The following is a 27,665-nucleotide window of genomic DNA, read 5'->3' as shown; positions in this document are numbered from 1 at the left end:
ATCTGTAGTGGAATACATTTCAAAAGTAACCCTCACAACCCTGCAAATATATGCCTCTGAATAAAGTGTGTTGTTGATTAAAAGTTTGAATGTTAATTTGATTTATTTGAGTTGAAATGAGAATAATGCTGTTTCAATTATGCTTTTGAAATATTCTGATTAATGTCAAAATGCACAAATCTTTGACAAAGTGCTATTTTTTTTTACCATGAGTTAATTACCTGTCATTTTAAAGGGTAAAACTTTAAATTATGGCAAATATCTGTAAACAAAGGCATTTCATTGTTTTATGGAAAACAAAAATGGAAAATCTGTAAAATTACATCTTTTTAACAGTGTGTATAATATTTAAATGCTATTTTTTAATTGATAATATCTTCATACTTCTGAATGTGGATTATTTAAACTAGTTCGTGAATTAAATATTTAACCACCTTGTGTTCACTAAATACTTGGTACTTATTACTATTTTTATACTGATGTTGCTTTATCGTGTCTTCACTTTAACTGCTATAGCACCCCTGATAAACTCAGGAGCACCCTGAGTGTTTTTGTTTTAGAACCAGGCCTGTTCTGGTCTTTTTCTGGTACTATAAGCCCCAATTTCAAGCTAAACAAAAACCAGGGGGGTTACAAAACAAATAAATAAATATAGCAATACACCTTATATTATCTTATGAACAGTACACCATAAAAGAGTAATACTATCGGAGTTTTTGTTTTTGTTTTGAGAATTTAAGTATAATTCAATATCTTTATTGACAAAAAAATAAAAACCTATTACATAATTTTACAAGAAAATTAATAAATTAATTGTAAAATTAATAATAATAATAATAATAATAATAATAATAATAATAATAATAAAATATATATAAGTTAATTTATACGTTTATAAATCATTTATATGTAAGTTTGAACTGATACAGAAGTTGAGGGATATTATATAATAATTATCACAATCCCAAAACAAATGTTCAACTGTTTCTTCACAGTGATGACAGAAGTAACAATTGCGTGAAATACTATCTTTAACTTTGCTAGTATGTAATTTACTGAGTAATAGTTACAAATAATCTTAAGAGAGACTTCAACTACATTGTTGGAAAATGAAATTTCTCCCGTAATAGCCAAAATTCTATATCATTTAATCTATTATTTCAAAAGTTAATACAAGGAGGTAGAGACTTCTCTGTTGTCTTGAGAATGAATCTGATTTTTAGTACTTACAAAATGACATAAATAAATACCTTAGATTAGAATGATCAAAATCAGACCTTTATTTTGCTTTTTCAAGCGTATAGGTCTCGTTGTGACGTCATAAAGGCTGCGCCGCTGCTTGTTTGTTTTTAGAACGATAAAAGCATTCTGAAGCGGTTTAAAGTTTTTGCAAATATGAAATGAATGTAAATTATGAGCTAATGTAATATTGTGATGCATATTTTAAAACGCAGATAGTAAGTTTCCCGTAAATGGCGCAACATTTCTGAGTACTTTGATTTTCTTCTTATTTCTACAAAGACACACTTCCAATCTACGGGAAACATCTATGATTGTAAAGATGGAGTTTATTAAAGAAGAGCGTGAAAACATGAGAGTAACAGAAGCATGCAGAGTGAAAAATGAAGAAACTGAAGAACATGGAGGTTGGTGTCCATTCTTGAAAACTTTAGATCAGGGGTCTCTTCAACTATTTCCAGTACAAACCCGTTACATACTGTATAAAATTGAGCGTTTTATGGTTATGGCACCATATTAATGTATGTATATGCTTGATGATGTTTTCATGCAGAGCCATTAAAATAATTAATAAATGATGAATAGCAGGGCTCTTCAACCTTTCTGATTTTAACATTGCCATGTCCCCTCCAAAAAGATAGACAGAGATAACAGATAGACAGATAGACCCTCTCCAGTCTCCATGCAGAATAAAACAGGTTAGTCTACTTCATCTCATGTAAGTCACTCATGTGATTAACGTCAACATTATGTTGATTAGAGAGTCACTGTCTTGTATGTATGGAATATAAAGGACAGTGTAGTCCAGTGGTTCTCAACCCTGTTCCTGGAGCCCCCAACACTACACATTTTGGATATCTCCCTAATCAAACACACCTGATTCAACTCATCAGTTCATTAGTGGAGACTTCAAGACCTGAACTGGGTGTGTCAGATAAGGGAGATATACAAAATGTGCAATGTTGGGGGGGCCTCCAGGAACAAGGTTGGGAACCACTGGTGTAGTCTATGCCAGTTTCATAATCTCAGCGGTAACTATTTCTGTAAAATACCAAGTAGGCTATTGCTCTGACAGCAGGAAGCAACTCATAATATAAGAAACTGTAGACTGTCATCTGCTCAACCGCACAGCTCTGTTTACACTGATGGTGACAAAGAGACACAATCTCATTCAATAGGTGTGCTCGATTTGAATTGAATCTTGATGAACCCGTGGACCGTTTACACTTGGTATTAAAGGGTCAGGAAACTCACCTACTTAATCCCCAATTTTTCACACCACAGACTGTAATGAGTTTTGAAAATGAGCGGGGAAATATGTTAAGATGTGTGCTGGTATTGTGAGCAGGAAGAGGGAAAACAGAAGGGGGTGAAGAGCTACTTCCAAACACACACACACAACAGAGATAGCTGTTGAACCTCACGTTATGATTGTAGATGAAAACAAAAGAGTTTGGGGCTGTATATTAATCATGGGACAAAAGTGTGGTGTTAAGGCGATAGAACCGTTTGCAGACCTGCAAAAAGATTTGGATATTTTGTTCAAACTTTTGAGAGAGAAGTGAGAACAGCAGTCTGAGCAGACATTACCATCAAAACCAGCACTGCTTAAAGACTTTACAATTATTCATAGATATTTACTTTTACAAGGAGTGTTTCGGGTTTAATACAAGTTAAACTCTATTGACAGTGTTTGTGGCATGATTGCCATAGAAAATAATTAAGACTCATCCCTCTTGGGGGCCTGGGTAGCTCAGCAAGTAAAGACACTGACTACCACACCTGGAGTCGCAAGTTCAAATCCAGGGTGTGCTGAGTGACTCCAGTCAGGCTTCCTAAGCAACCAATTGGCCTGGTTGCTAGGGTGGGTAGAGCCACATTGGGTTAACCTCCTCATGGTCACTATAACATGGTTCTTGCTCTCGGTGGGGCATGTGGTGAGTTGTGCGTGGATGCCGCTGAGAATAGCGTGAAGCATCCACACGCGCTATGTCTCCACAGTAACACGCTCAACATGCCAGGTGATAAGATGCATGGATTGATGGTCTCAGAAGCAGAGGCAACTGAGATTCGTCCTCCAACACCGGGACTGAGGCAAGCCACTACACCACCACCACGAGGACCTAGAACGAATTGGGAATTCCAAATTGGGGAGAAAATCCAACCCCAAAAAAACTCTTCTCCAACTTCCAACTTCTAAAAAAACAAATCATGTGCAGTAAGGCACATACAATGGAAGTAAACCTGTCCGATACACAAAACATATAGAGTACACAGTTCTTTTAAAAGTATAGCCACAATCAGGGTTGGGGAGTAACGAAATACAAATAACGGGAATATGTATTTAAAATACAAAATATAAGTAACTGTATTCCACTACAGTTGCAGGTTAAATCGTTGGTCATTAGAATACAGTTACATTCAAAAAGTATTTTGATTACTGAAGAGATTACTTTGCATTTTATTGTCATTTGTTTCATTTCATATTTAGTCCTTTCAGATGGAAAACATTTATACATATAAATGATGCGATCCAAAGTGCATTTGAACAGCGGTGAAACACTTTCTTATGATGTGTTACATTCATACGAGCAGACAGAGAAGTAAGTTTGAAGTAAGTTTGGAGCAGAAGAAATAGAAATAAACCTTGTGTAATTTGTCAGCTTTACGCTAAGCTAAAATGCTATTTCTAGCCATTTTACATGCACGTTACCAGGCATGATCATATTTTTTATCAAGAAAATTCATGTTGGATTATAATTACTTTTTTTCTTGTAAGACCGTATTCTTTATGATAATTTTTGTATTGTTTTCCTGTAAAAATATCTAAAAATCTTTAAAACAAGATAAATTTGATTAATCTTGTTTTAGAAACAACACTGCATAAGATATTTCGGTTTTTCAGAGAATGTATTTTTAACATGTGTATTTTGTCTTACTGTACTGGCAGAGTTTTTATTGTCAAAACAAGTGAAAAAATCTACCAGTGCTGAAGAAGTAATCCAAAGTATTTAAAATACATTACTGACTTTGAGTAATCTAACGGAATACGTTACAAATTACATTTTACAGCATATATTCTGTAATCTGTAGTGGAATACATTTAAAATGTAACCCTCCCAACCCTGGCCACAATATGCAAGCATAATACGTTAATATGACTCTAAAATCGCTCTACAATCAATAAAATTGCTTTCTAACCTTGTCTGTGTAAAGTTATCCAGAATTTCAACTCCATTGTCATGACAACGTAACACTGGTAAACAATGGGCGTAAATCCCATTGATGTAGATAAAAAATAGAGTTGACATGACTTTGAGTTTTCAGTTTTCATCATTTTCTTCTGTTTTGTAACAAGCCATCGTGTTATCCTTTTTATGATCAGACTCACAGCGAGAAGACGCGATTGGCATCTAAACAGAACAGCCTCCACAAATACACCGAATAAACTGCTGTTCATGTTTGAAGTGCAACAGCGGACAGCCAACAAATATGCTTGCTTCGGTGCAGTTATGGACTGTGGACTGTCCATTTTGACATGTGATTTAAATTGTATCATGTCCATTATCCGACACACAGAGAAGAAGCGATGGAATCAGCACTCGTAACAGTCCTCTCTCACAAACAGCATGTTTTGGAGCACGACTAGCACAACTGCAGCCGAGAAATGCTCATGCTGGTCCGACTATGGACTGCTGTTTTGTGGATTGATTTCGGTGTTTAGTGTAAAAGTCCGCTTTCATGTCTGTTCCACGAGTGCTGTTCAAGTCTCGCGTCTGCGGAACAACTGTTATGTCCATGATGATTTTGAATACTCTGCTGTAAGGCTAGCTCGTGCGTGAGTCACCACTGTGTTTGGATGGAAGCGTTCCTTCTCAGTGACGTAAATACGTACTGTCCTACCAATAATAACTCGGAGTTTACGCATTTACCTAATTTTTGTGGTATTCCTTTTTCTTTATTTTGAAACCGGAAGAACGAAATGGCTCAATAAAACAAACAAACAAAAAAAAAAAAAACACTTTCCCCTTAACAACAAACATAATGAGTGCTATCATTGTTTTCAGTGATGTGCATCCTGTTCATATCTGTTCACATCTCAAAAAATGTGCTTTGGGGTTTCATGACCCTTTAAGATGTGTCTCGGGTGGTCCGATCACATGTGGTCAGGTGAGACACATAACTGTTTACACCTGGTCTTTTAAATGCGTCTCCTGTGACCACTTGTGATTATATTTGGACGGGAGGGACTTTGTTTCATGACGACATCAGTCACTCTGTCAGTGTGTTCCTGCATGATAATAAACTGCAACAAAGTCAGAAAACACAAAGAAAGCACAAGAAAATGGCATACTGTTTCTCCCAGAAACAGATGGAATTTAATCTAAGCACAAAAGCAACATTTCCAGCAGAATTGTCCGTTATTGTAGTGGATTAGTTTAATTAACCTGAGCTGCAGATGTCTGTTGCATGTTGATTTCAGACACACTGAAGAAGATCTGTGAAGTTCTCCTGCTTGTGTGTGTATCCACTTTTTACAATTTTCTGATCATAAGGTTATTTCCTTATAAAGCTGCTCATAACCAGCAAAGTTTAAACTCTTGTTATAGCGGAGCGGTTGATTGACAGGCGAGGGGTGGTGCTTTGCTGCTGCACACAGGACGGATTTGCATTTACACATCAAATGTGATGCGTTCACATGCGTTTTTGACCACATTCATATGTGGTTTTTGTGATCTGAACACAAAATATTTTAGACCCTGTTTAGACCTGTATTTAGCACTGACCACATGTGATCCGATCACCAAAAATGCATCTTAATACCAGGTGGAAACAGGGTCGATGTCGGCAAGCACAAATCGGCAAGATTTGCCTGTTGCAGTCGGGGGAGGAGTTGAAAAGAGAACTGTCAAGCCGGATACTTTTGCACTTCCCGTCATGTGCTGAACCTTCATCAGTCATGGCAGATCACGCAATGTTTGTTTTCTTTTCTGATTAGCAATTTTTTATTGATTCACATATTAAATACAGAAAAACAAAACATACAGTGCATCCAGAAAGTATTCACAGTGCTTCACTTTTTCCACATTTTGTTATGTTACAGCCTTATTCCAAAATGGATTAAATTAATAATTTTCCTCAAAATTCTACAAACAATACCCCATAATGACAACGTGAAAGAAGTTTGTTTGAAATCTTTGCAAATTTATTAAAAATAAAAAACGAAAACAATCACATGTACATAAGTATTCACAGCCTTTGCTCAATACTTTGTTAAAGCACCTTTGGCGCCAAATACAGCCTCAAGTCTTTTTGGGTATGATGCTACAAGCTTGGCACACCTATTTTTGGGCATTTTCTCCTATTCTTCTTTGCATGACCTCTCAAGCTCCATCAGGTTGTATGGGGAGCATCGGTGCACAGCCATTTTCAGATCTCTCCAGAGATGTTCAGTCGGGTTCAAGTCTGGACTCTGGCAGGGCCACTCAAGGACATTCACAGAGTTGTCCCGGAGCCACTCCTTTGTTATCTTGGCTGTGTGCTTAGGGTCGTTGTCCTGTTGGAAGATGAACCTTCACCCCAGTCTGAGGTCCAGAGCGCTCTGGAGCAGGTTTTCATCAAGGATGTCTCTGTACATTGCTGCATTCATCTTTCCCTCGATCCTGACTAGTCTCCCAGTTCCTGCTGCTGAAAAACATCCCCACAGCATGATGCTGCCACCACCATGCTTCACTGTAGGGATGGTATTGGCCAGGTGATGAGCGGTGCCTGGTTTCCTCCAGACATGACGCTTGCCATTTAGGCCAGAGAGTTCAATCTTTGTTTCTCATGGTCTGAGAGTCCTTCAGGTGCCTTTTGCAAACTCCAGACGGGCTGTCATTTGCCTTTTACTGAGGAGTGGCTTCCGTCTGGCCACTCTACCATACAGGCCTGATTGGTGGAGTGCTGCAGAGATGGTTGTTCTTCTGGAAGGTTCTCCTCTCTTCACAGAGAAATGCTGGAGCTCTGCCAGAGTGACCATCGGGTTCTTGGTCACCTCCCTGACTAAGGCCCTTCTCCCCCGATCGCTCAGTTTGGCCAGGCGGCCAGCTCTTGAAAGAGTCCTGGTTGTTCCAAACTTCTTCCATTTACGGATGATGGAGGCCACTGTGCTCATTGGGACCTTCAATGCTGCAGAAATTTTTCTGTACCCTTCCCCAGATCTGTGCCTCAATACAGTCCTGTCTCGGAGGTCTACAGACAATTCCTTGGACTTCATGCCTTGGTTTGTGCTCTGACATGCACTGTTAACTGTGGGACCTTATATAGACAGGTGTGTGCCTTTCCAAATCATGTCCAATCAACTGAATTTACCACAGGTGGACTCCAATCAAGTTGTAGAAACATCTCAAGGATGATCAGTGGAAACAGGATGCACCTGAGCTCAATTTTGAGTGTCATCGCAAAGACTGTGAATACTTATGTACATGTGATTTTTTTTTTTTTTTTTTTTTATAAATTTACAAAGATTTAAAAAAACTTCTTTCACGTTGTCATTATGGGGTATTGTTTGTAGAATTTTGAGGAAAATAATTAATTTAATCCATTTTGGAATAAGGCTGTAACATAACAAAATGTGGAAAAAGTGAAGCGCTGTGAATGCTTTCCGGATGCACTGTATACACAGCATCAATTAACCCCCACTATTACCCCTCCCAATTCCCAACCCCACCCTGGCCCCCAACAACATCCCAGTGGTCATACATGATTATAGACACACACACACAAAAAAATAATAATTATAATAATCACACACATTGACAACTACACTTCTTTCTCCACTGCCCCTCCCCAAGAGCCCTCCAGAATCTCTATAGTTCCACGACTTCGTCTAATGATGAAGATATTATTGAACTCCCTAAATTGACGGCTGAGTAAAAAAAAATATCTTGATTCTGAGATAACTTGGAGGAGCTGGGGAGGTAATTAAGGCCTTGCCTTGCCTCTGACAGTGTACTGCCCGATAACGGCTTTTTAGCCGGGCGCCTTTCAGTGGCCCAAACAGGGCATTAAGGATTTGGGTATTTTATTCCCAGCAAATTTGTGGGATTTAGTTAGAGTTAATTTTGACACTTTAATAGCCAAAACTCCACCTTTCGTGACAAAATAGTATTATATCTGTATTTCAATCGGGTCAATTCTCTGAGGCCATCAGACGACATTCGGTGCTTCAGCTCTGCCTCGGCACTTTTAATATTCCCTTACAACTCCACGAGTTCTCGTGCTTTGGATTTTTTGATGAATGAGGCATACTGTATGATCCGACCCCCTAAGAACCGCCTTAAATGCCTCCCAAGCCACGTCCTCAGAGGATACTGAGTACCAGTTGATCTCCATAAAAACATTGATTTTAACATTTAACATTGATTCCAGCCTTTTAACATTTGTTGGAATTCAGGAATTATTTTTCTCCATATGTGGCAACCCCTCTAAACTCACCAGGGCGTGATCCCAATTGAGCAATCAACAACAGATAAAATGAAGGATTTAGATATAAAAAAAATTATAATAATATTCTAGAATAAATCTTATGGACTGATGAAAAAAATGTATAGTTCCTACTGGATGGGTTCAAAAGTCTCCAAATATCTGTAAGACCAAGATATTTACACATCCTGTGAAGCGTCAGTGTTGCTCTAGTGGGCTTACACACTTTTGCTTTACTATGATCAAGGACTGAGTCCATCAATAGAATAAAGTCTCCTCCCAATATTATATCATGAGGGGTGCCAGCAGCTTGCAACATTCCTTCAAGATCTATAAAAAAGCCCTGATCATCAGCGTTAGGTGCGTAAATATTAGCCAAAATCAGACTTTGCCCCTGAATTTCTGCTAAAACAATAATGACTCGCCCTAGTTTATCTTTAATCTGTTTGAGACATTTGAATTGTAGGTGCTTACTTATCAGTGTAATGACTCCCTTGCTCTTACTTGAGCCAGCAATAAAGAAAACATGTCCACCCCATATCTTCCCAAATCTTTCAGCTTAAAATTTTTTTTTGAAACAACTTTCCTTCTTTTTATGGGGTGCCCCAACCCATTCACATTCCACGTGGAGAGAGACAATCCACTCATACTAACATTTGACATTTTGACATATTATAAAAAATAGATTGTGTGTCAAAAATAAAATTATAAAGACAACATTCCACATTAGTGCAACAAACAAACCCCGAACCAAACAAACAGAAAAAAGAAAAAGGTGCACATTAACCCCGCACATGACAGCGCCAACTGGCATCCATCCCTCTAAACTCAAACAGTCCATGTACGCCTATGAGAGTCCCCGCGACAGCTTTGCCGTCAGATTGCTCAAGTCCGGTGTTTCTATACATATTTTGTAAAACAGAATTACACAACAGAATATAATCTATAAAACAAACTCCAGCCAATAGGCGGGATAAAAACAAAGAACGTGTAGATTCATCCACATAACTGTCCCGAAGGTGTGTTCCTCCACAAAACAAACTCCAACCTCAGCGGAACCAGCACACACACACACACTTCCAGCTTATGTCCTGTTATGTCAAGCAGATTTGGAAAGAACCCGTCCAGGAATTCCACCATATTCTGACCCTCTGCTCTCTCAGGAATTCCAACAATTCGTACATTATTCCGCCGGTTACAATTCTCTATATCCTCCAGCTTCTCCCAGATGTGCTCCAAGTCCGACCTGGTCGCTAGCAAATTAGCAGCTAATTCCCTCTCCGATGACTCCAGATAATCGATCCGTTTCTTGACATCCGCCACACTTGTAAACGTCTCAATGAATTTCATCTCCATGGCCATAATCAGTGGACGTATTGCAGCAAGATCTTCCAAGTCAGCAACGACCTTCGTCAGCATTGTCGATTCATTCAGCAATTCTCGCCGAATCTCTTTGACCTCCCCGGCCAAATCGAGCCCCTGGCTCGAGGCCTCCGGAGGGGCATCAGCTTGAGCACGTAAGTGTCTTTTAATGTCTCCAGAGCCCAAGGATTTTGAATTCTTTGACATACTGTCTTCCTAGAACAGTTATGGATCAGGGTGTAATGTATCTCAACGGTGTATGACCCAAAACGTTTCAAAACTAGCAAAGTGCGCAGAGCTCGCCGTTCACACATCCAAACCTTGCATGACGTCACGTGACTCTCCCGATGTTTGTTTTCTTTATTGCAGATGACAGTGTTGCAATCAAGTCACTAGATTTCGAGTCCATGTCCAGTCCGAGTCCTCACTGTTTAAAACCGAACCCAAGTCACCAATATTGTGTCTGAGTCGAGTCACCAATAACTGCATACAAGTCTGATTTACGAGTCCTTGTCAATGTCATAAAATATGTAAAAAATCACAATTCTGTTGCCATTTTAAATTTATTGGCGCACACACACACATTCAGCCTTTCAAAGTGTATTGTACAAGGAACCATATCCACAATAACAATACCATCTCTATAGGTTTTTTCTTAATGTGACTTGAATGTTTGATATTGCTTTTAGAAACTTGAAGCAGTTTCCTTCATTTGTTTCTTTTGTTCTTATTTTAGTACTGTTTCTTTGTCTTGAATAATTACTTACAAACTTAATAAAATTCTGTCTATCTATCTATCTATCTATCTATCTATCATCACAATGTTGTATATAGGCCTATACAATAATCAAGGAAATAAAAAATGAGATGTCAGAAAAATTACTTTCCACTGTAAACAATAGGGGTGTAAATCGGACGTTTCATCACGATACGATCTTATATCGATTCTCTTGGCCTGTGATCCGATATTTGCAGATACTTCTAAGTCTGCCGTGATACCATTCGATTCAGAGCCCTGCGATCGATATTCCGATATAATGTGCCTATTTTACACAATCAATAAAAATAATTTGCCCTCAAATGCAATGAAAATATAATTTATATTATATTGAACTCTCTGAAAAGTGCAAATTTAGTATCCATATTGGGACATCCACATCAAAATAAGGTACTTGAACAGATGTTGAAAAAATTATACAGATAATAATATAAAAAATAGTCACACACAAGTGATCATCAATCGTTTGATTACAGCTTATTTTTCAGTTTAATCCAATTCAAAGTACTTACATACCCATGACTTGTTTCCAACTATCCGTGATATCTGCAGTTTTCTTTGCTACAACTTCCACAGTTGTAATGAAAAATTCTGTTACAGTTAACTGGGATAAATGTTATAAATGATAAGGGTGTTGACGTGTAGATGTGTAAAGTCTTAGATCTGATGCTAGTGCTGGGCAGCAGGTGATTTCTCTTTCCCTCATTAGTGCTGTTCAGAATGTCGGCATTGTTAAGACGTTTCACATGATGGTTGAACTGCTTCATGGTCCTTTAAAATAGCAAATTCTCATGTAAAATTAAAATGGGTCACCTGCGCAACGATATCGATGGAAGCCCGAATGAATCATGCATGTAAGCCGCTCTGCATTTGTCATGAGAGCTCACATTTTAAGGAGCTCCCAGTTGACTTGCTCGCACTGATCCTGTCACTGGTCTGGAACTCGCATTTTAAGGAGCGCCCGTGACACATGCACACGGATAGCAGAGCGCAATTTGTCTTCATAGACCCTGCGCACATCCTTGTCCCACATGAAAAGTGTATTTAGCACTCATAAGCTCGCTTCATCGCCTGACGGAAATGCGTAAGGACGTGGCTGACATGAGAGTATTCAAATAAAGGTGCATCTTTAAAAAAAATTCTATATCGGTTTTTACGTGTTGTATCGATAACATTGGATCGATGCATCGATTCGGATCGATGAATCGTTACACCCCTAGTAAACAACAGTGCCTTCTTGCCATTTATTTGAATTTTTTTTTTCTCAGGTATTGTCCTCTAGTGTTATATTATCAAAATTCATTATAATTCAGGCATTGGAGCAATTCACATGATTTTTCATGGATGGATGGATGGATGAATGTTTGTCCTTTATCAATGGGATTACTTAACTGTTTTAGCCAGTCTCCGTCTCTTTGTAAAACTGCATCTGTCATAAACGCATGAACACACGTCAGTGTGATCTAATGTTCCCATTATAATTATATCTCATAATAATAATTATGAATTTATTTAATTTTCTACGTGCCGCCACATAGATTCTGAAAAATCCTTAATGCGTTCTAGACAAACTTGTGCAGGTAAGTTTTCTACTGAGGTGAAAGTTTTGAGAAGACTTGAGTCGCAATGTGTTTTTGTCATTTGATTTGCTCATGTCTCTTACTTTGTCAATGAGCATCATAATATCATTCTTGCCATGTACCATGTATTATGCACCACTGACCAAATGGCGAGTTGATTCTTCAGACTCCGGTATTCTCCCTCACTATACCACATCTACAGAGGCAGAATACTTGTATAAATAAACAGAGTTATTTTGCGTTATAATAGATTTGCGAGTATACGACATGTTTTGAGTGGCACACACTCTCTGAACGAGAGCAGGGAGATTTGAGAGTGCGTGTCCAGTTTTGAGTGAAAGCAAAGGAAATCCACTTGTGAGCACAGAGATTCGCGCTTGTGAAACCGGTACATGGCATGACATGTATGTGATCTCAAGCCATAAAAGGGCATAACGCAAAAGTTAATGGTTGTAACAAGTCCTCTCCTCCAGGTCAGAATGTACCCAATGCTCGAGTCGAAGTCTGAGTCATTAGTGTTCAAGTCTGAGAGGAGTCACGAGTCATCAGTATCACAACTCGAGTCAGACTCAAGTACTACAACACTGGCATACGAAGTGAAATTCAGATACAGAGGTTTGAATTTACCTAAATGTTTCCTCAAGTATATGGCTGAACCCCAAATGATATATTTACAAGTCCCCCTTTTGCTGGAAAGAATGGATTGAGAGGGGTGTTGCTACACTTGGTGACCTTTATGAAAACTGAAGTCATCAAGACTATTGCCGGCATCTACCAGACACAAAACCAAGCCCTCCTGGACTTGTGTGCAGAGCAGGAGCAGCAGTTCCAAGTCCTGCTCCAAGCTCAGGGGAATACTCCAGCCACAGCCATAGCCCAGCCCCACATCAAGCTCGCAAAGATGCAGTCGCAAGACGACCCAGAGGCCTTCATTGATCTCTTCGAGCAGGTGGCTGAAGCGTAGGGCTGGTCTAACACACAGTGCATTGCCCGATTTCTGCCCTTGCTGTCCGGGGAAGCCCAGGTAGTGGCCCAACAACTTCTGGTCGCTAACGTTATGGAGTACGTGGACCTAAAGCAGGCCATCCTGCAGCAGGTTGGCTGTAACCCTGAGCAACACGGACAGTGCTTCTGGACACTGCTATACAGCGAATGCAGCCGCCCGTTTGCCTTCGCCCAACAGCTCCGCGATACCTGTTGGAGGTGGCTGCTAGCAGAGGATCACGACACCGAAGCTGTCATCGACCTAAGCTGTCATATACCACTGGAACAGTTCATTGGTCGTTTACCAACAGGGACGGCTGAGTGGGTCCAGTGCCACCGCCCGGCATCACTGACAGAGGCAATCCAGCTGGCTGAGGACCACTTGGCTGTGTACCTTTTCTTGCTTTCCTCTCTCCTCTCGTCCTTCCCCCTCCTCTTCCCCTTTTCCTGTACCTGCACCCTGGAAACGGAGTGGCATTCCCCCAAAAACGGTGCCCCATTCTGGTGGTTTCCCTAACCTGCCGGCTTCCTCTCTCTCTGTCGCCTTCTCCGCAGGTAGGTGACTCCGCTGCCAGGGGTGCTGTGGGGAAGCCTGGGCCAGTCTGCTGGTGTGCTGAGCCCAAACTTTTTCAGGACCAGTGCCAGGCAGATGGAGGTGGGGGCATTGGTTCGGGTCCCTGATGTGCTGCAGGCTGCCCCTGATCGAGCAGGGACCTACAGGATACCAGTGAGTGTTCAATGGGGTATATACCAAGCCTTGGTGGATTCAGGGTGTAATCAAACATCTATACACCAATGCTTTGATCAAGACGAGGCATTGGGTTGCAGCACGGAGGGTGAATGTGAGGTGTGTGCTTGGGGATGTGCATGAATACTCTTTAGTGGCTGGCACAATTCAGTTTTGGGGGAAAAAGCAAAGTGTTTAGGTTGCGGTTAGTCCCCACATCACCCATCCACAAATTTTGGGTACAACTGGCTGGCATTCCAAACGTTGTTGATAGGAATGTGCATAGATGGGCCCTGCAACGGAGTAATATGGTGTGGGGTGTGCAGCTCGCTGACTGGTGGGGGGGGGGGCCGGGGCCGCCCTCGTCAGCTCCTGGTCAGGATGACACAAGTGAGGAGGGGGGGGCTTGGCTCTCCCGCCCTTTAGAGGGATTCCCCTAGATATCCTGAAGCATTTTAAATGATAAAAGACCAGTTGTATCGGGTGATGCAGGACACTCAGACAAAAGAAGATACAACCCAGTTGTTAGTACCAAAGAGCCATTGGGAAATGTTTTTCCAGGCGGCTCATAATCCAATGGCAGGCCACTTAGGGCAAGAGAAAACACTAAACCATCTGGTGGCCCGTTTCTATTGGCCTGGCCTTCGCGGGGATGTTCGTAGGTGGTGTGCAACATGCTGCGAATGTCAACTGGTGAATCCACCGGTCAACCCAAAAGCGCCATTGCGCCCTCTACCGCTGATTGGGGTTCCCTTCGAAAGAATTGGTATGGACCTCATCGGGCCATTAGAATGGTCAGCGCGTGGACATTGTTTTGCATTAGTCCTGGTGGATTATGCAACGTGATATCCCGAAGCAGTGCCTCTCTGCAACATCTCAGTGTGCACAAACTTTACGAATTACTGGGGATTAAATTGATTTGGACCAGTGTGTACCATCTTCAGACAGACGGACTGGTCGAACGACGATGATGCTCAGAAGTGGTATAAGTGGCTCGATCCCTTATTATTTGCAGTTCGAGAGGTCCTGCAAGCCTCCACGGGATTTACCCCATTTTAATTACTGTATGGACATCAGCCACATGGCGTATTGGAGGTCCTAAAGGAAAATTGGGAGGAGGGACCTTCACAGACTAAAAACGAAATTCAGTACGTTCTTGACCTGAGAGCAAAACTCCACACACTAGGGCGATTATCACAGGAGCATTTGCTATATGCTCAAGAACAGCAGTCCTGACTGTATAATAGGGGTACTTGGCTTCGGGAGTTCGCACCGGGAGATAAAGTACTTGTATTGCTACCCACATCGAGCTCCAAATTACTCGCCAAGTGGCAAGGGCCCTTTGTGGTCGCACGGTGAGTTGGGGACGTCGACTGTGAGGTAGAATGAACAGATAGAGGCAGAGCACAGCAGGTATACCACCTCAGTCTACTAAAATATTGGAGAGAGGAGGTACCCGTGGCTTTGGCGCCTGCTACACAGCTCCATATGCAGCAGGGTGCGATGCACACATCCCTCCTGTAACCATCATTAAAATTTTCTGTGGCTTGTGCAACAGTAGACCTTCTGTCGATTCGGACCAGACGGGATAGCCATTGTTGCCCTCCCACATTGATGAGCCTTGGGCACCCAACACCCTGTCGCCAGTTTGTGGTTTGTCCCTGCTTGGACCACTGTCGGTAGGTACTCACCACCGCTGACCGGGAGCACCCCACAAGCCTTGCATTTTCAGATATGCTCTGACCCAGTCGTCTGGCCATAACAATTTGGCCCTTGTCAGAGTTGCTCAGGTCTTTACTCCTGCCCATTTCTCCTGCATTCAACACGTTGACTACGAGAACTAATTGTTTGCTTACCATCTAATCTACCCAGACCTTGACATGTGCCCTTGTTAGGAGATGATCAACATTATTTGCTTCACCTGTGAGTAGTCATGTTTTGACACATCAGTGTATATCTGTATATTAAAGAAACAAAGATGAAAAAGATTCAATCATAAAATAATACAAGACACATTCACCTTGAACCTAAAATTTAGTTCTGTTTATTTCCTTTAGGCAGCATTAACTGTATTACCAAAACACAATACAAACACATATTCGATAGGAACACATACTTGGCAGCATTATTTTGGGAACATTTTTGGGCTTGTTTGTAATTATTATTTTATTACCTTAAAATTCATGTGTCTTTAGTTCTTTTTTATTATTATTATTAACAATTTGTATTGATTATATTCAGAAAATTTAATAAACATAACAGAAAAAGCGGAATCAAATTATATAAAATTATACCCGACACAAACACGCACCCCAGTGGTCATAAATATTTAGAAACACAATAAAACCCCACAAAAAACATAAAAAGTATACTTTCAAAAAACTTGCACACATTTAAACTACAGATCCCTCTCCACTGCCCCTCCCTGAGAGCCTTCCAAAAAGGCCATATATCTGCCTAATTTTTTAATCAAATAAGCCCAGATTACCCAGCCTTCTATACGACACCTCCTCAAATGCCACTACCCTGCCCATCTCTGTGCACCACTCTTGAAATGAGGGCGCTCCAGCTGACTTCCATCCCCTAAGAATAACCCGTCTGCTGATCATAACACTGGCCAGGACCCAATTCTTTATGCATTTATCCCCTATATTAATGACCGCCCCATTGCCTGAAATACAGAGTCTGGGGCAAAATGAAATTTGAGTGCCCAATACATCACACATAAAACTCTGAACCCTCAGCCAAAATTCTTGGATCTTAACACACCACCAAAAAACATGGGTTGTGTTCGTCAGCAGGTGGGTGTGTCTTTAAGACCAAGCCTATAAAGTGTCTTTAGTTCTTAATTTGTTGGCTATTAGTAATTTTCCACCTGCTGTTGTTGACGGATACTTGCATGATGCAAATGGGGCCATTGGAGACCAAAAGTGTTTTGATTTGGGGAGGTGGTTATACAAGATTTTTTTTATCACGGTATTTTAATTGCTTTTTTTTTTTTCGTTTCATTTAAAGAGCAATTTGAATTTAGAAATGTATTTTACGTTTTTCATGTTTCAATAAATGAATTTAATTTTTAAAGCAAAATCAATAAAGTAAAATTATTCATCTACCCTCGGCAGGGGGTCAACAATGTAATCGGATATCGCAATATTTTTTAAGGCAATTATCGCTAAAATATTTTTAACATATTGCCCAGCCCTAGCAGGAATGTGCAAAAGAAGGCCACGAGACAGCACGTACACATCAAGTGTGCCATTTGGGACAGGGCATGACATGCTTCAAGTCCAGGGCCTATCGGTTTCAGCAACACAAGCGACAAAGACTGTTGGCAATAAGATGTGGGTGTGGCGAGCTACACAACAAAGTTGAGACAAGTTTAGGTGTGTTCAACTTCATGCAGCGCTGCGCAGACTAGTCGCGCTGAATTTGAAGCAGTGAATGTCGGTTAGAATTTTCTGACTTTACACAGCGCCACCGCTACGTTATGTATGCCATCAAAGTACTGTGAGAGAAAGTCACTTTGGGACCATTTAAATGAAGATCATGCCCGACCCTATTGCCAAACACATGAGAGAGGCTAAGCGTGTCCACGAGAGAAATGGGTTCTCTCCCACCTCATAGAAGTGCTCTGACTGCACTGAGGAACACCGTTTTCAGAGTTTGAACTTACAGTTGCAATCGAAATTATTCAACCCCCCCCCAAAGACAGTAAGGATTTACAAAGGTAAGCTTTTCTGATGACCCAGAATTTTTAAACTTTACATCTATATCAGTTGAGTGACACATTCAAAGTCATAGTGTGAATATATAACCTAATATTTCTAAATAGTAGGATTTTTTTAAAATACAGCCATGTCATAATTATTCAACCCCTATTGCATGTAGCTGTTTCTTAAATATGCAAGGCTACAAAATGTATTTCTATGCAAAAAATGCCATTAAAAATAAGCTGTCTCAAAAGCTAATAGAGGAGATTATTTCATTACACAAGAAAAGCCATGGCTAAAAGTACATTTCCAAGGCACTTCAATTTCCAATAGACAAAGTTGGCAGCATCATTCATATATTTTTTAAATATGGTACAACAGCAACCTTCTTGGGGTGTGGAAGAAAGAAAAACTTCACCAAGGGAAATGTTGACTTAATTAGGAAAGACCTGTGGAGTCCTGGAAGAAGGTTTTATAGACGTATGACACTAAACTGAAAATGAGTTTTAGACCCATGGGTCAGCAGTATGTCTGGAGTAAGATGACAAGGTGATGATAAGAACGACACCATCCCCACAGTCAAGCATGGAGGTGGGTCAGTCCTGTTATGGTGGTGTTTTGCGGCTGCAGGAAACAGCTATCCTGACTATGTGACAGACACCATGGATTCTTTCAGGTATCAGGCCATTTTGGCATGAAAAATGTGATGCTTAAGTGAGTAAATTGAATCTCGGTGATCACTGGACTTTCCAGCAAGGCAATAACACCAAGGATACATCCAAGTTGTCCAAAATCTGGTTCAGGGGTAGGTCGTGGAATGTCCTAAAATGGCCCTTTCAGTCCATCATTAAATCCCATTGCAAACCTTTGTTGGGATTTCAAGGAAGCAGTGGCAGCATAGAAACCAAAGAATGTCAATGAGCTAGAAGCTTTTGCTCATGAGACATATTTAAAAATTCTAATAGAGAGGTGTCCTGAGAACACTTACCTGAAACATTTATTTGCTGTTATTAAGGATTAAGGATGCTCCACAAATAATTGACTTTGACATATCATATTTTTGACATGACATTTGTGGAGAGAATTAGTTATTTTTTATTTTAAAATTTGGGTAAACTGAACTCTTTGTTCTCAAAATCACTCAAATGTGTATTAAAAACTTACTTGGACTGTTTACTGAGGTTTTAGTTGATGTGTTTTAATTCACATCACCAGAATGTATTGCTGGTCAGGGGGGTTGAATCATTTCGATTGCAACTGTATTTAGACAGCCTACTGCTTTGTTAAAATGTTGGACATGATGTGAATGCACAAATATTTGAAAATAAATATCGATACATGGATCTAAAGTAACGATAAAATATCATGAGAATATCACAATATATCGATTTCTGATTGTATCGGCACAGCCCTAATTTAGTCGCAGTCTGGAACCCTGCTAAATGCATGGTTTAATAAAACGATTTGTGGAAAACCGTGTCAGCAACTGTTTTTAATGTGAGTTTGATTGATACAACTCCAATTCAAAAATAGTTAGGGCAGTATGGAAAATGCTAATAAAAAAAAAAAAGGAATTATTTTAAAATTGTATTCACCCTGTGCTATATTGAAAGCAGCACTACAACAATAGATTATTTAGAGCTGCATAATAATCCTTAAAAGATTGCAATGTTGATTCAAACACCCATGCAATCTTATTCCTAAATGTCAAAGATTCAGCTACAGTATGTCTAATAACATTCCCATGATGTGCCCTTTTGTAAGGCTGTCAAATTAATATTCCAAAGTGTGTCATATTTAAGATAAAAATGCTTATTTGAATGCTTATTGTGCATTGAATTTTGGATTCCTGGGTAGGGTTGCACCAGCTGTGCGTAAGTTCTCACGCAAGTTCGGACATAAAGTTCACACTAAGGGCTTAGTATTGGTAACTACAAGTTTATAACTAAGTCAGTGCTTAATTTGATTGCACCACCTGTTCTTAAGGCAAGACTTGGGTCGTAAGCTCTCCGTAAAGTGACGCGTGGTCACATAATATGACGTTTGTATTGATCCAATAAACAGCCTTCAAATTTGTACACAGAAAAAGCTGTGTATTTCAGTTTTATCTCGTTACGGTTGATGTTCAAACCTTGTTTGCTCACGTAACTGTCAGCTGTAATAAATTATATCCCCATTAAAATACGATACGTAATAAAAGTACATTTGATAAATAGTATATTTGCCCTGTGTAAATAACAATAAATAGGAACTGTATCTAAAATAAATGAGGGGTGATAAATAAATACTAATACAACAGGCTGGAAAAACAGACATTTATTCATTTTAATATCCTATATATATTTTGAATGTTGAAACTTGACACCGGCCGACGCATCCTGAAAACTGCACCATTAGATCGGTTTCATGCTGAAGAGCCGCTTAAAAGTATGTTTTTTTTTCTCTCCCATAAATGCAAACGAGTGTAAATGTCAACATCTTACTGTATTTCGAAATGATTGATGCCTGTCACACAAAACATGAGCTCATTGATGCATAAAATATCAGTCTGCTTTTTTTATTCCATCAGTTACTCTTGGTAGGAGTCTTTCGTCATTTTTAGTTTATACGTAGGGTTACGTCCTACCTAAGTTTAATGGTGCAACGCTCAAATATTTAGTAGTGCGTAAATTGTGACTTAGTGCCACAACTAGCCTAAGTTTTAACTTACACACAGCTGGTGCAACCGGCCCCTGTAGAAGAGAAGGCTAGACGTAGTGCAACAAATACATTAGAACGCAGGTGTCTCAAGACACATTTTTAAAGGTTGTAGTTCTTTTTTTAACTTGACATGGCATTTAAAAAACATGGCGCTCCTGCACAAGACACTGAATAAACGAGGAAATCGCTGTCTGGTAGTACCGTGGCACCAGTGCAGCACCAAGTTAACATAGAATTGCTTACTTTACTGCGACTTTATTATTTTTATATTATATTATAGTCTCAGAATGCAAGTAAAGCTGTAATACTACAATAGCATGTCTGTGCTCTGCACACAATAACACTGTAAACGAAAAACAAGGATTCAATAATGATGGGGATAAAATATACTTTAATGTGCTTAAATATGCAATATAACAGTTACAAGAAGTCAATTTCAGAATTCATACATATTAGTAAACATGTTACAGTAACTTCAACGGACAATGTAGATACATCGCGATCGGTTAACGAGTAATTTTCAATTCATAAAAGCATGATAACCAATATAAGCTTCAACAACCCTACCAGAAAACATATCCAAGCATTATAGCAGGTAAATAACTTCAAACAGATAAATATCCATCCAGACTGCAGCAATGCTGTCCTGAGCTGCATGAGTGTGACTGACGGAACTGAACAGTGTAATTTCCCCAGCAAATCATGTGACAGCCGGTACTTCTTTTCTGTGTTTACGGACATGACGTAATGACGCAAGGATGAACGATATAAGCCTGTGATTTCGCACCCAAATCTGACCTGACAGCTCAAAATACAAATCATTTTTATAGGCTTACCGTAGTGAATTGGGGTAAGGTAAGGGCATTGTTTTGAACACTGATTGTTTATGTACTCAATTAATAATGGACATTTTTTATTTTTACCCAAAAAATCTTACGTAGTGCAGCTTTAAGACTTTACTACGCAAAGCAGAAGCCATACATCAACACTGTCCAGAAGTGCCACCGACTTCTCTTGGCTCAGTCTCATCTGAGATGTAAGGTACAACAGTGGAATAGTGTTTTTGTTGTCTGACGAGGCCACATTTCAAATAGATTTGGGAAATAATAGCTGTCCTGTTCTCCGGGCCAGAGCTGAAGAAATGCTTAAGTTGTATTAGAAGAAACTGTGATGTTACACAGTGGTGAACACTCAACTGTCCCAACTTTTTTGGAGTGTGTTGCAATCATCTGATTTGACATAAGTGCATATTTTCCAAAAAACAATTAGATTCACAAGGTAAAACGTCAAATTATGTGTTGTTGTAGTGCTTTCAATATAGCAAAGGGTGAATAGATTTTACAAATTTCTATAGCATTTTCCAATAGTCCCAACTTTTTGGGGATTGGGGTTGTAGATCGTTAATCTTGTTCCTGATATGATGCATTGAGCACTGCTGAAGTTTATATAAAAACACTCTTCCCTGTAGGATACTTATTTTAAGAGGCAAGAGAGCTGATTCATTGTCAAATTAAAATTATGTCTTAGTTTTACCGGCAGTACAATACTGTGATGAGATTTTCTAAAGCTATGACTAGTTGTGCTATCCACCTAAAATGTTAAAGCTACAGCAGTAGGAACACCCACTAGTGACATCCAGCAACAATGTCTCTGCTGGTGTGATGGTAGCTTAATGAAAAGTAGACACACGTACTTGCACAACCCACAACCGCAGAGCTGCTGAACTTGATCTGAGCCGCGCTATCAGAGGCTCGTCATGAGCAGAATCGTTTTTCCATGCTGCTTCGGTTGACTAGAGAAGTTTCTTCACACATCAACAATGTTTGGCTTTCCATTCAGTTATGCAGGAATATGAGGAAGGACTACTACAAGAGTAAGATCTAGCACGCAGGTGTGAGGGACTTCAACATGTCGATAGTCTTTTAAAGCTGAAGTTTGTAACTTTTTCGGTGTTAAAATACTTTCTCCTATCCCAGCTTAATATGCAGAGACAACTATAAGTAATCCATTCATAGGTTCATTTTCTCAAACTATAAACACTCTGTTTCTGTGGCACTATGAAATTTCCTGTTCCTTTTGATCAGCCTGTCAAGCCCGATACACAACACTGACTCAACCAATGGCGTAAATTGGGGGCGGGTCTAGCAGTTTGTTTTGATCAATGGGCGAATTCCAATTGTAAGTGATTATCCCTATGCCCTACTCACTACGAAGGACATAGTTCTTGTTCTGGGAACTCTGAAGGGAGCATGGCAGTGGCGGATTTAGGCATGGGCGACATGGGCAGCCACCCGGGGTGGCATCTTGCTGGGGGCGGCACGGACCCCCCCCCTTCAGCAAAACCCCCACCCACCCTGACTAACAATTCTTTTGGGGGGGGGGTGTTTGTTGAAGGGGGGTTTTGCCCAGGGCGCCATACAAGCAAGAACTGCCACTGGAGCATGGCATACAGTTTAAATGTACCCGTCACTAAAAGTCTTGTGGAAAAGGCCCTTTGTTTAGAAAATAACTTTCTTACTATTGTTTGGAACGGCCCTTCGAGTGGTGTCCCCTTCCTGAAGTGCCCTTCAAAATTTGGAAAATGCCCAATGTTTATTTTTGCAAGTCTGTTCAGTGGGGCAGAAATTACACATTTCAGCTTTAACTAAACTAAATACATCTCTCGCTATTGCTCATGTATGAGTGAATGATTATCTGTTAGGAATGCCAGTGGTGGATCAAACAATAATTTACGGACCCCCTGTTGAAGACCCTTGCTTTAGACCAGTGTTTCTCAATCATTTCCTGGAGTACCACTAACACTACATAGATTTGATGCCTCCTTTATCTAACACACCTGATTCTACTGATTAGCTAATATGTTTAATTTATTCATTTTAGATCTGATGGAAGTTAAAGAGGAAAGTCTAGAACTGAATGAAGTGGAGAAGAAACATCAGTATCTTGAACCTGATAATGTCTCCGCTGGAGAAAAATCTTTTCTTCGATTCATACAGAGTGAAAATTATATCTCACAGATAGAAACAGGAGCCAAAAATCCTATTATCTGTCCTCAATGTGGAAAGAGTTTCACAAAAAGAGGAACCCTTAAGATTCACATGAGAATTCACACTGGAGAGAGGCCTTACACATGTGATCAGTGTGGAAAGGGTTTCACAAAAAGAGGAACCCTTAAGAGTCACATGAAAATTCACACCGGAGAGAGGCTTTACACATGTGATCAGTGTGGATTGAATTACACACACAAAAAATCCCTTGAAATTCACACGAGAACTCATGCTGGAGAGAAGCCTTTCGCATGCCAGCAGTGTGGAAAGATTTGCAAACACAAAAGAAGTCTTCAGATTCACATGAGAACTCACTCTGGTGAGAAGCCTTACATTTGCCCTCAGTGTGGAAGGAGTTACACACGTCCATCAAACTTTAGGATTCACATGAGAATTCACTCTGGAGAGAATCCTTTCACATGCCCTCAGTGTGGAAAGAATTTCACACGTAAAGAAAACCTTGAGGTTCACATTAGGACTCACACTGGAGAGAAGCCTTTCGCATGCCCTCAGTGTGGGAAGAGTTTCACACATCCATCAAACTTTAGGATTCATATGAGAATTCACTCTGGAGAGAAGCCTTTCACATGCCCTCAGTGTGGAAAGACTTACACAAACAAAAGAAGCTTTCAGATGCACATTCGAACTCACTCTGGAGAGAATCCTTTCGCATGCCCTCAGTGTGGAAAGAATTTCACACGTAAAGAAAACCTTGAGGTTCACATTAGGACTCACACTGGAGAGAAGCCTTTCACATGCCCTCAGTGTGGGAAGTGTTTCACACACCGATCAAACTTTAGGATTCACATTAGAATTCACACAGATAAAAAGCCTTACTCATCCCATCAATGTGGAAAGTGTTTCAGAAATTATATAAGGCTAAGTCATGGTAACAATTCTAGTGAGAAATTACACCAATGTTCAGGGGCCATATTTATAAAGCCACATAAAGTAAAATGTTAGTCTTAAGTGTGTCAAAATTCTAAGAATGATGTCATTTTGCACTTATTCCTAGACTTAAGAAAAAGTGTGATTCATAAAAGTTCATAAGTGTTAACTAAGACTTGGTCTCAGCTCTTAAATTATTTAAGAGCACTGGAGAGGTATCCTAACCTAGTTGAGCAGCATGATGACAGATTTATTCAAAGACAACATACACTCCAAGAAAGAAAGAATGTGTTGGACTATCTTGAGCAAATTTCGTATATTTGAGCAAACAGGTGAAATCCATCAACCTTTTTTTTTTTTTCATTTAATGAATACATTGAAACTCATTATTGTGGATGCAGTGCAACATTAAGCATTTGACAAATTCTGATGGACTATATGCCTGTATGCTTATATGCCTAAGCTATTCACAAGAAGCATCTGCTGAGGTGGACCATGCCTCGCAAAAAAGAGATCTCAGAAGACCTACGATCAAGAATTGTTGCATCCAGTCAAGATGACTCAAAGGGCACACCTCAGAATGCTCAGTGAGGTAAAAAGAACCCTAGAGTGACAGCTAAAGACTTGAAGGAATCATTGGAACTGGTTAACATCTCTGTTCATGAGTCTACTATACGGAAAACATTAAACAGGCATGGTGTCCATGGCAGGACACCACGAAGGAAGCTGCTGATTTCCAACAAAAACATTGCTGCGTGCCTGAAGTTTGCCAAAGACCACTCCACAACGCTACTGGGAAAAAAATTGTGGACTGATGAAATAGAGGTTGAATTGTTTGGGAAAAACTACGTATGCCGTAAAAAGGGCACCGCATACCAACATGAAAACATCATCCCAACAGTCAAGTATGGTGAAGGGAGCATCATGATTTGGGGCTGCTTTGTGGCCTGGACCGTTTGCCATCAATGAGGGAAAAATTATTTCCCAAGTTTATCAAAATATCCTACAGGATAATGTCAGGGTGGCTGTGCTCCAACTGAAGCTCAGTAGAAGTTGGGTGATGCAGCAGTACAATGACCCTAAACATCGAAGTAAATCCACTACAGAATGGCTTCAAAAAAAGAAAATCCACCTTTTGGAGTGGCCCAGTCAGAGCCCAGACTTTAACCCAATAGAGATGCTGTAGAAAAACTTCAAGAGAGCCGCTCACACCAGACATCCTAAGAATATGTCTGAACTGAAGCAGTTCTGTATGGAAGAATGATCCAAAATTCCTTCTGAACGTTGTGCAGGTCTAATTTGCAGCTACTGGAAATGCTTGGTTGAGGTTATTGCTGTCAAAGGTGGATCGACCAGTTATTAAATCCAAGGGTTCACTTTTTCCACAATACTGTGAATGTTTAATGGGATCTGTGAATGATTATAATTGTTTGTGTGTTGTTAGCTTATGCACATTGTGTTTTTGTCTGTACATTTTATGACCAGTTAATACAGAAAACCAGCTAATTCCAAAGGGTTCACATACTTTTCCTTGCCAATGTATGAAATTACTTAGTGCTGTAAATTAAAAGAATAAAGAGATAACATTTATATTAAAGGTTAACAGTCCATAAAGAATTATCTGCAAACAACAACAGGCTTGCAGTATCACGTGGAACTTCTGCATTCAGGAAAAGGTTGTTACAGAAACTAAAGTGATTTCTGGGTTACTACACTGAGTATTTCCTATAATAATGATCAGAAATTATAAAAAATTGGGAGTGGGTGATTAAGAACTATTACAAACTTTATCGCCGAGAAATCTCATTCTGCATGAGGAGGGGGAGCCACATTACACTCAAATGACAATTAATCTACACAAATCCCCAAAGTGTTGCTATAAATAAACCTTAAAGAATTAGTTCATCAGAAATTTTAAATTCTGTTATTTTTTTACTCACCCTAATGTTGTTCATTCCAAACTTGTATGACTTTCTTTCAGGGAACACTAAGGACAGGTAAAAAAAAGAATCTTCACACAGCTTTTCGCCATGATGAAAGTGAATTGTGACCAAGCTTTTGGGGAGTAAAGGATTTGGAATGACGTGATAGAATTTCCATTTATTCCTTTTACTTTAATAATACAATGTTAAACATAATTAGCTAGGTTTTATTATAATGGTTGAGAGAAAAATCAGAAACATGTACACTTTTATGTTTAACATTGGAAAAATGTGTAATTCTTCAAATAAAAACAGTATGTTAAAAAGTGATGCATTTATGAATATGTTGAAGTTTTATATTGAGCTGTATTTTATAGTATGCATAACATAGTTATGTTGGAGGAAATGTGTAACTTTCCTTTATGCACAGTGTAATCATAGAAATGAACTTACTTTGTCTTGCCTATTTTGGATGTAAAAAGGATTTGGCCCTTATCCTGTACACACTGTACATAAAAGAGAAAGAACAACAAATACAGTAAAGTCCACCGCATACAGCGACTACCTACCTCAGTTTCCTCACTGTGTTCTGACCCCGAGAAAGTTCTGGGGTATTTCTGGCACTGCCCCTTCCCTAATTCCTAATGGAATTTGAATATCATATGCTCAAATATCCACTGTTATTTTGTATGTATGTGTTTGTTTTTGTGGCCATTTATCATGCGCCAGCAGATGGCAACAATTGTGTTATGAGTGAGTCAATCATTCAACACTGACACCAAACTGCGTAAATGATGCCTCCACAGTGCACTCCGAAGGGAGAGCAATCATGCTTGCTAAACTAAAGTGTTGTTACAAATACAAATGATTTAAAAGTGAGTTCCGAACTGCAGTTATTTTAAAGCCCAGAACCTTCAGTCACCACACATAATGAAACATTTATTGCTTTATTAATGGAGAGGGAAACACCATCACAACAAAAACAATAATAATATGTGATTCAGTTGTGTGCCACAGCATTCCATTTCAATTAGACCACTCGCATTTAATGTAATTTTAACTGTGTTGTCTTTATTTTCACACATTCATCAACTGAAGGTTACGATTTGTGCATTGCCTAAGTGTTGTCTTTTGGGCTTCACTCTTTCATTGCACTGGTTTTCTCTTCTTGTTGAACTCAAAAGCTGGAATACACATAGGAGAGCTAGCAGAAGACTGTCGTTATGATGTACATTTTGCGAGAAAAGGCAAAATAATTTGC

The 27,665-nt window shown here is 39.7% G+C and overlaps 1 protein-coding gene across 2 annotated transcripts; it reads left to right on the top strand.

Annotated features, from left to right (window-relative positions):
- The first annotated feature begins 1,325 nt into the window (after positions 1-1,325).
- LOC127440812 (zinc finger protein 239-like) lies at positions 1,326-27,074 on the top strand. Of its 2 annotated transcripts, XM_051697741.1 has the most exons (3): positions 1,326-1,646; positions 1,877-1,937; positions 23,428-27,074. In XM_051697741.1, exons 2-3 carry the CDS (start codon positions 1,922-1,924, stop codon positions 24,555-24,557), a joined length of 1,146 nt encoding a protein of 381 aa, XP_051553701.1. In that variant the 5' UTR covers positions 1,326-1,646; positions 1,877-1,921; the 3' UTR covers positions 24,558-27,074. The 2 variants fall into 2 exon arrangements, with proteins under 2 accessions (XP_051553701.1, XP_051553700.1); XM_051697740.1 differs by lacking the exon at positions 1,877-1,937 and having other exon boundaries at positions 23,428-27,073.
- Positions 27,075-27,665: the final 591 nt, after the last annotated feature.

This window comes from Myxocyprinus asiaticus, chromosome 5, assembly GCF_019703515.2.
Source record: "Myxocyprinus asiaticus isolate MX2 ecotype Aquarium Trade chromosome 5, UBuf_Myxa_2, whole genome shotgun sequence".
In the NCBI taxonomy this organism is placed as follows: Eukaryota; Metazoa; Chordata; class Actinopteri; order Cypriniformes; family Catostomidae; genus Myxocyprinus; species Myxocyprinus asiaticus.
The sequence above is the reverse complement of the archived record's forward strand: the minus strand, read 5'-3'. Positions and strand labels throughout refer to the sequence as shown.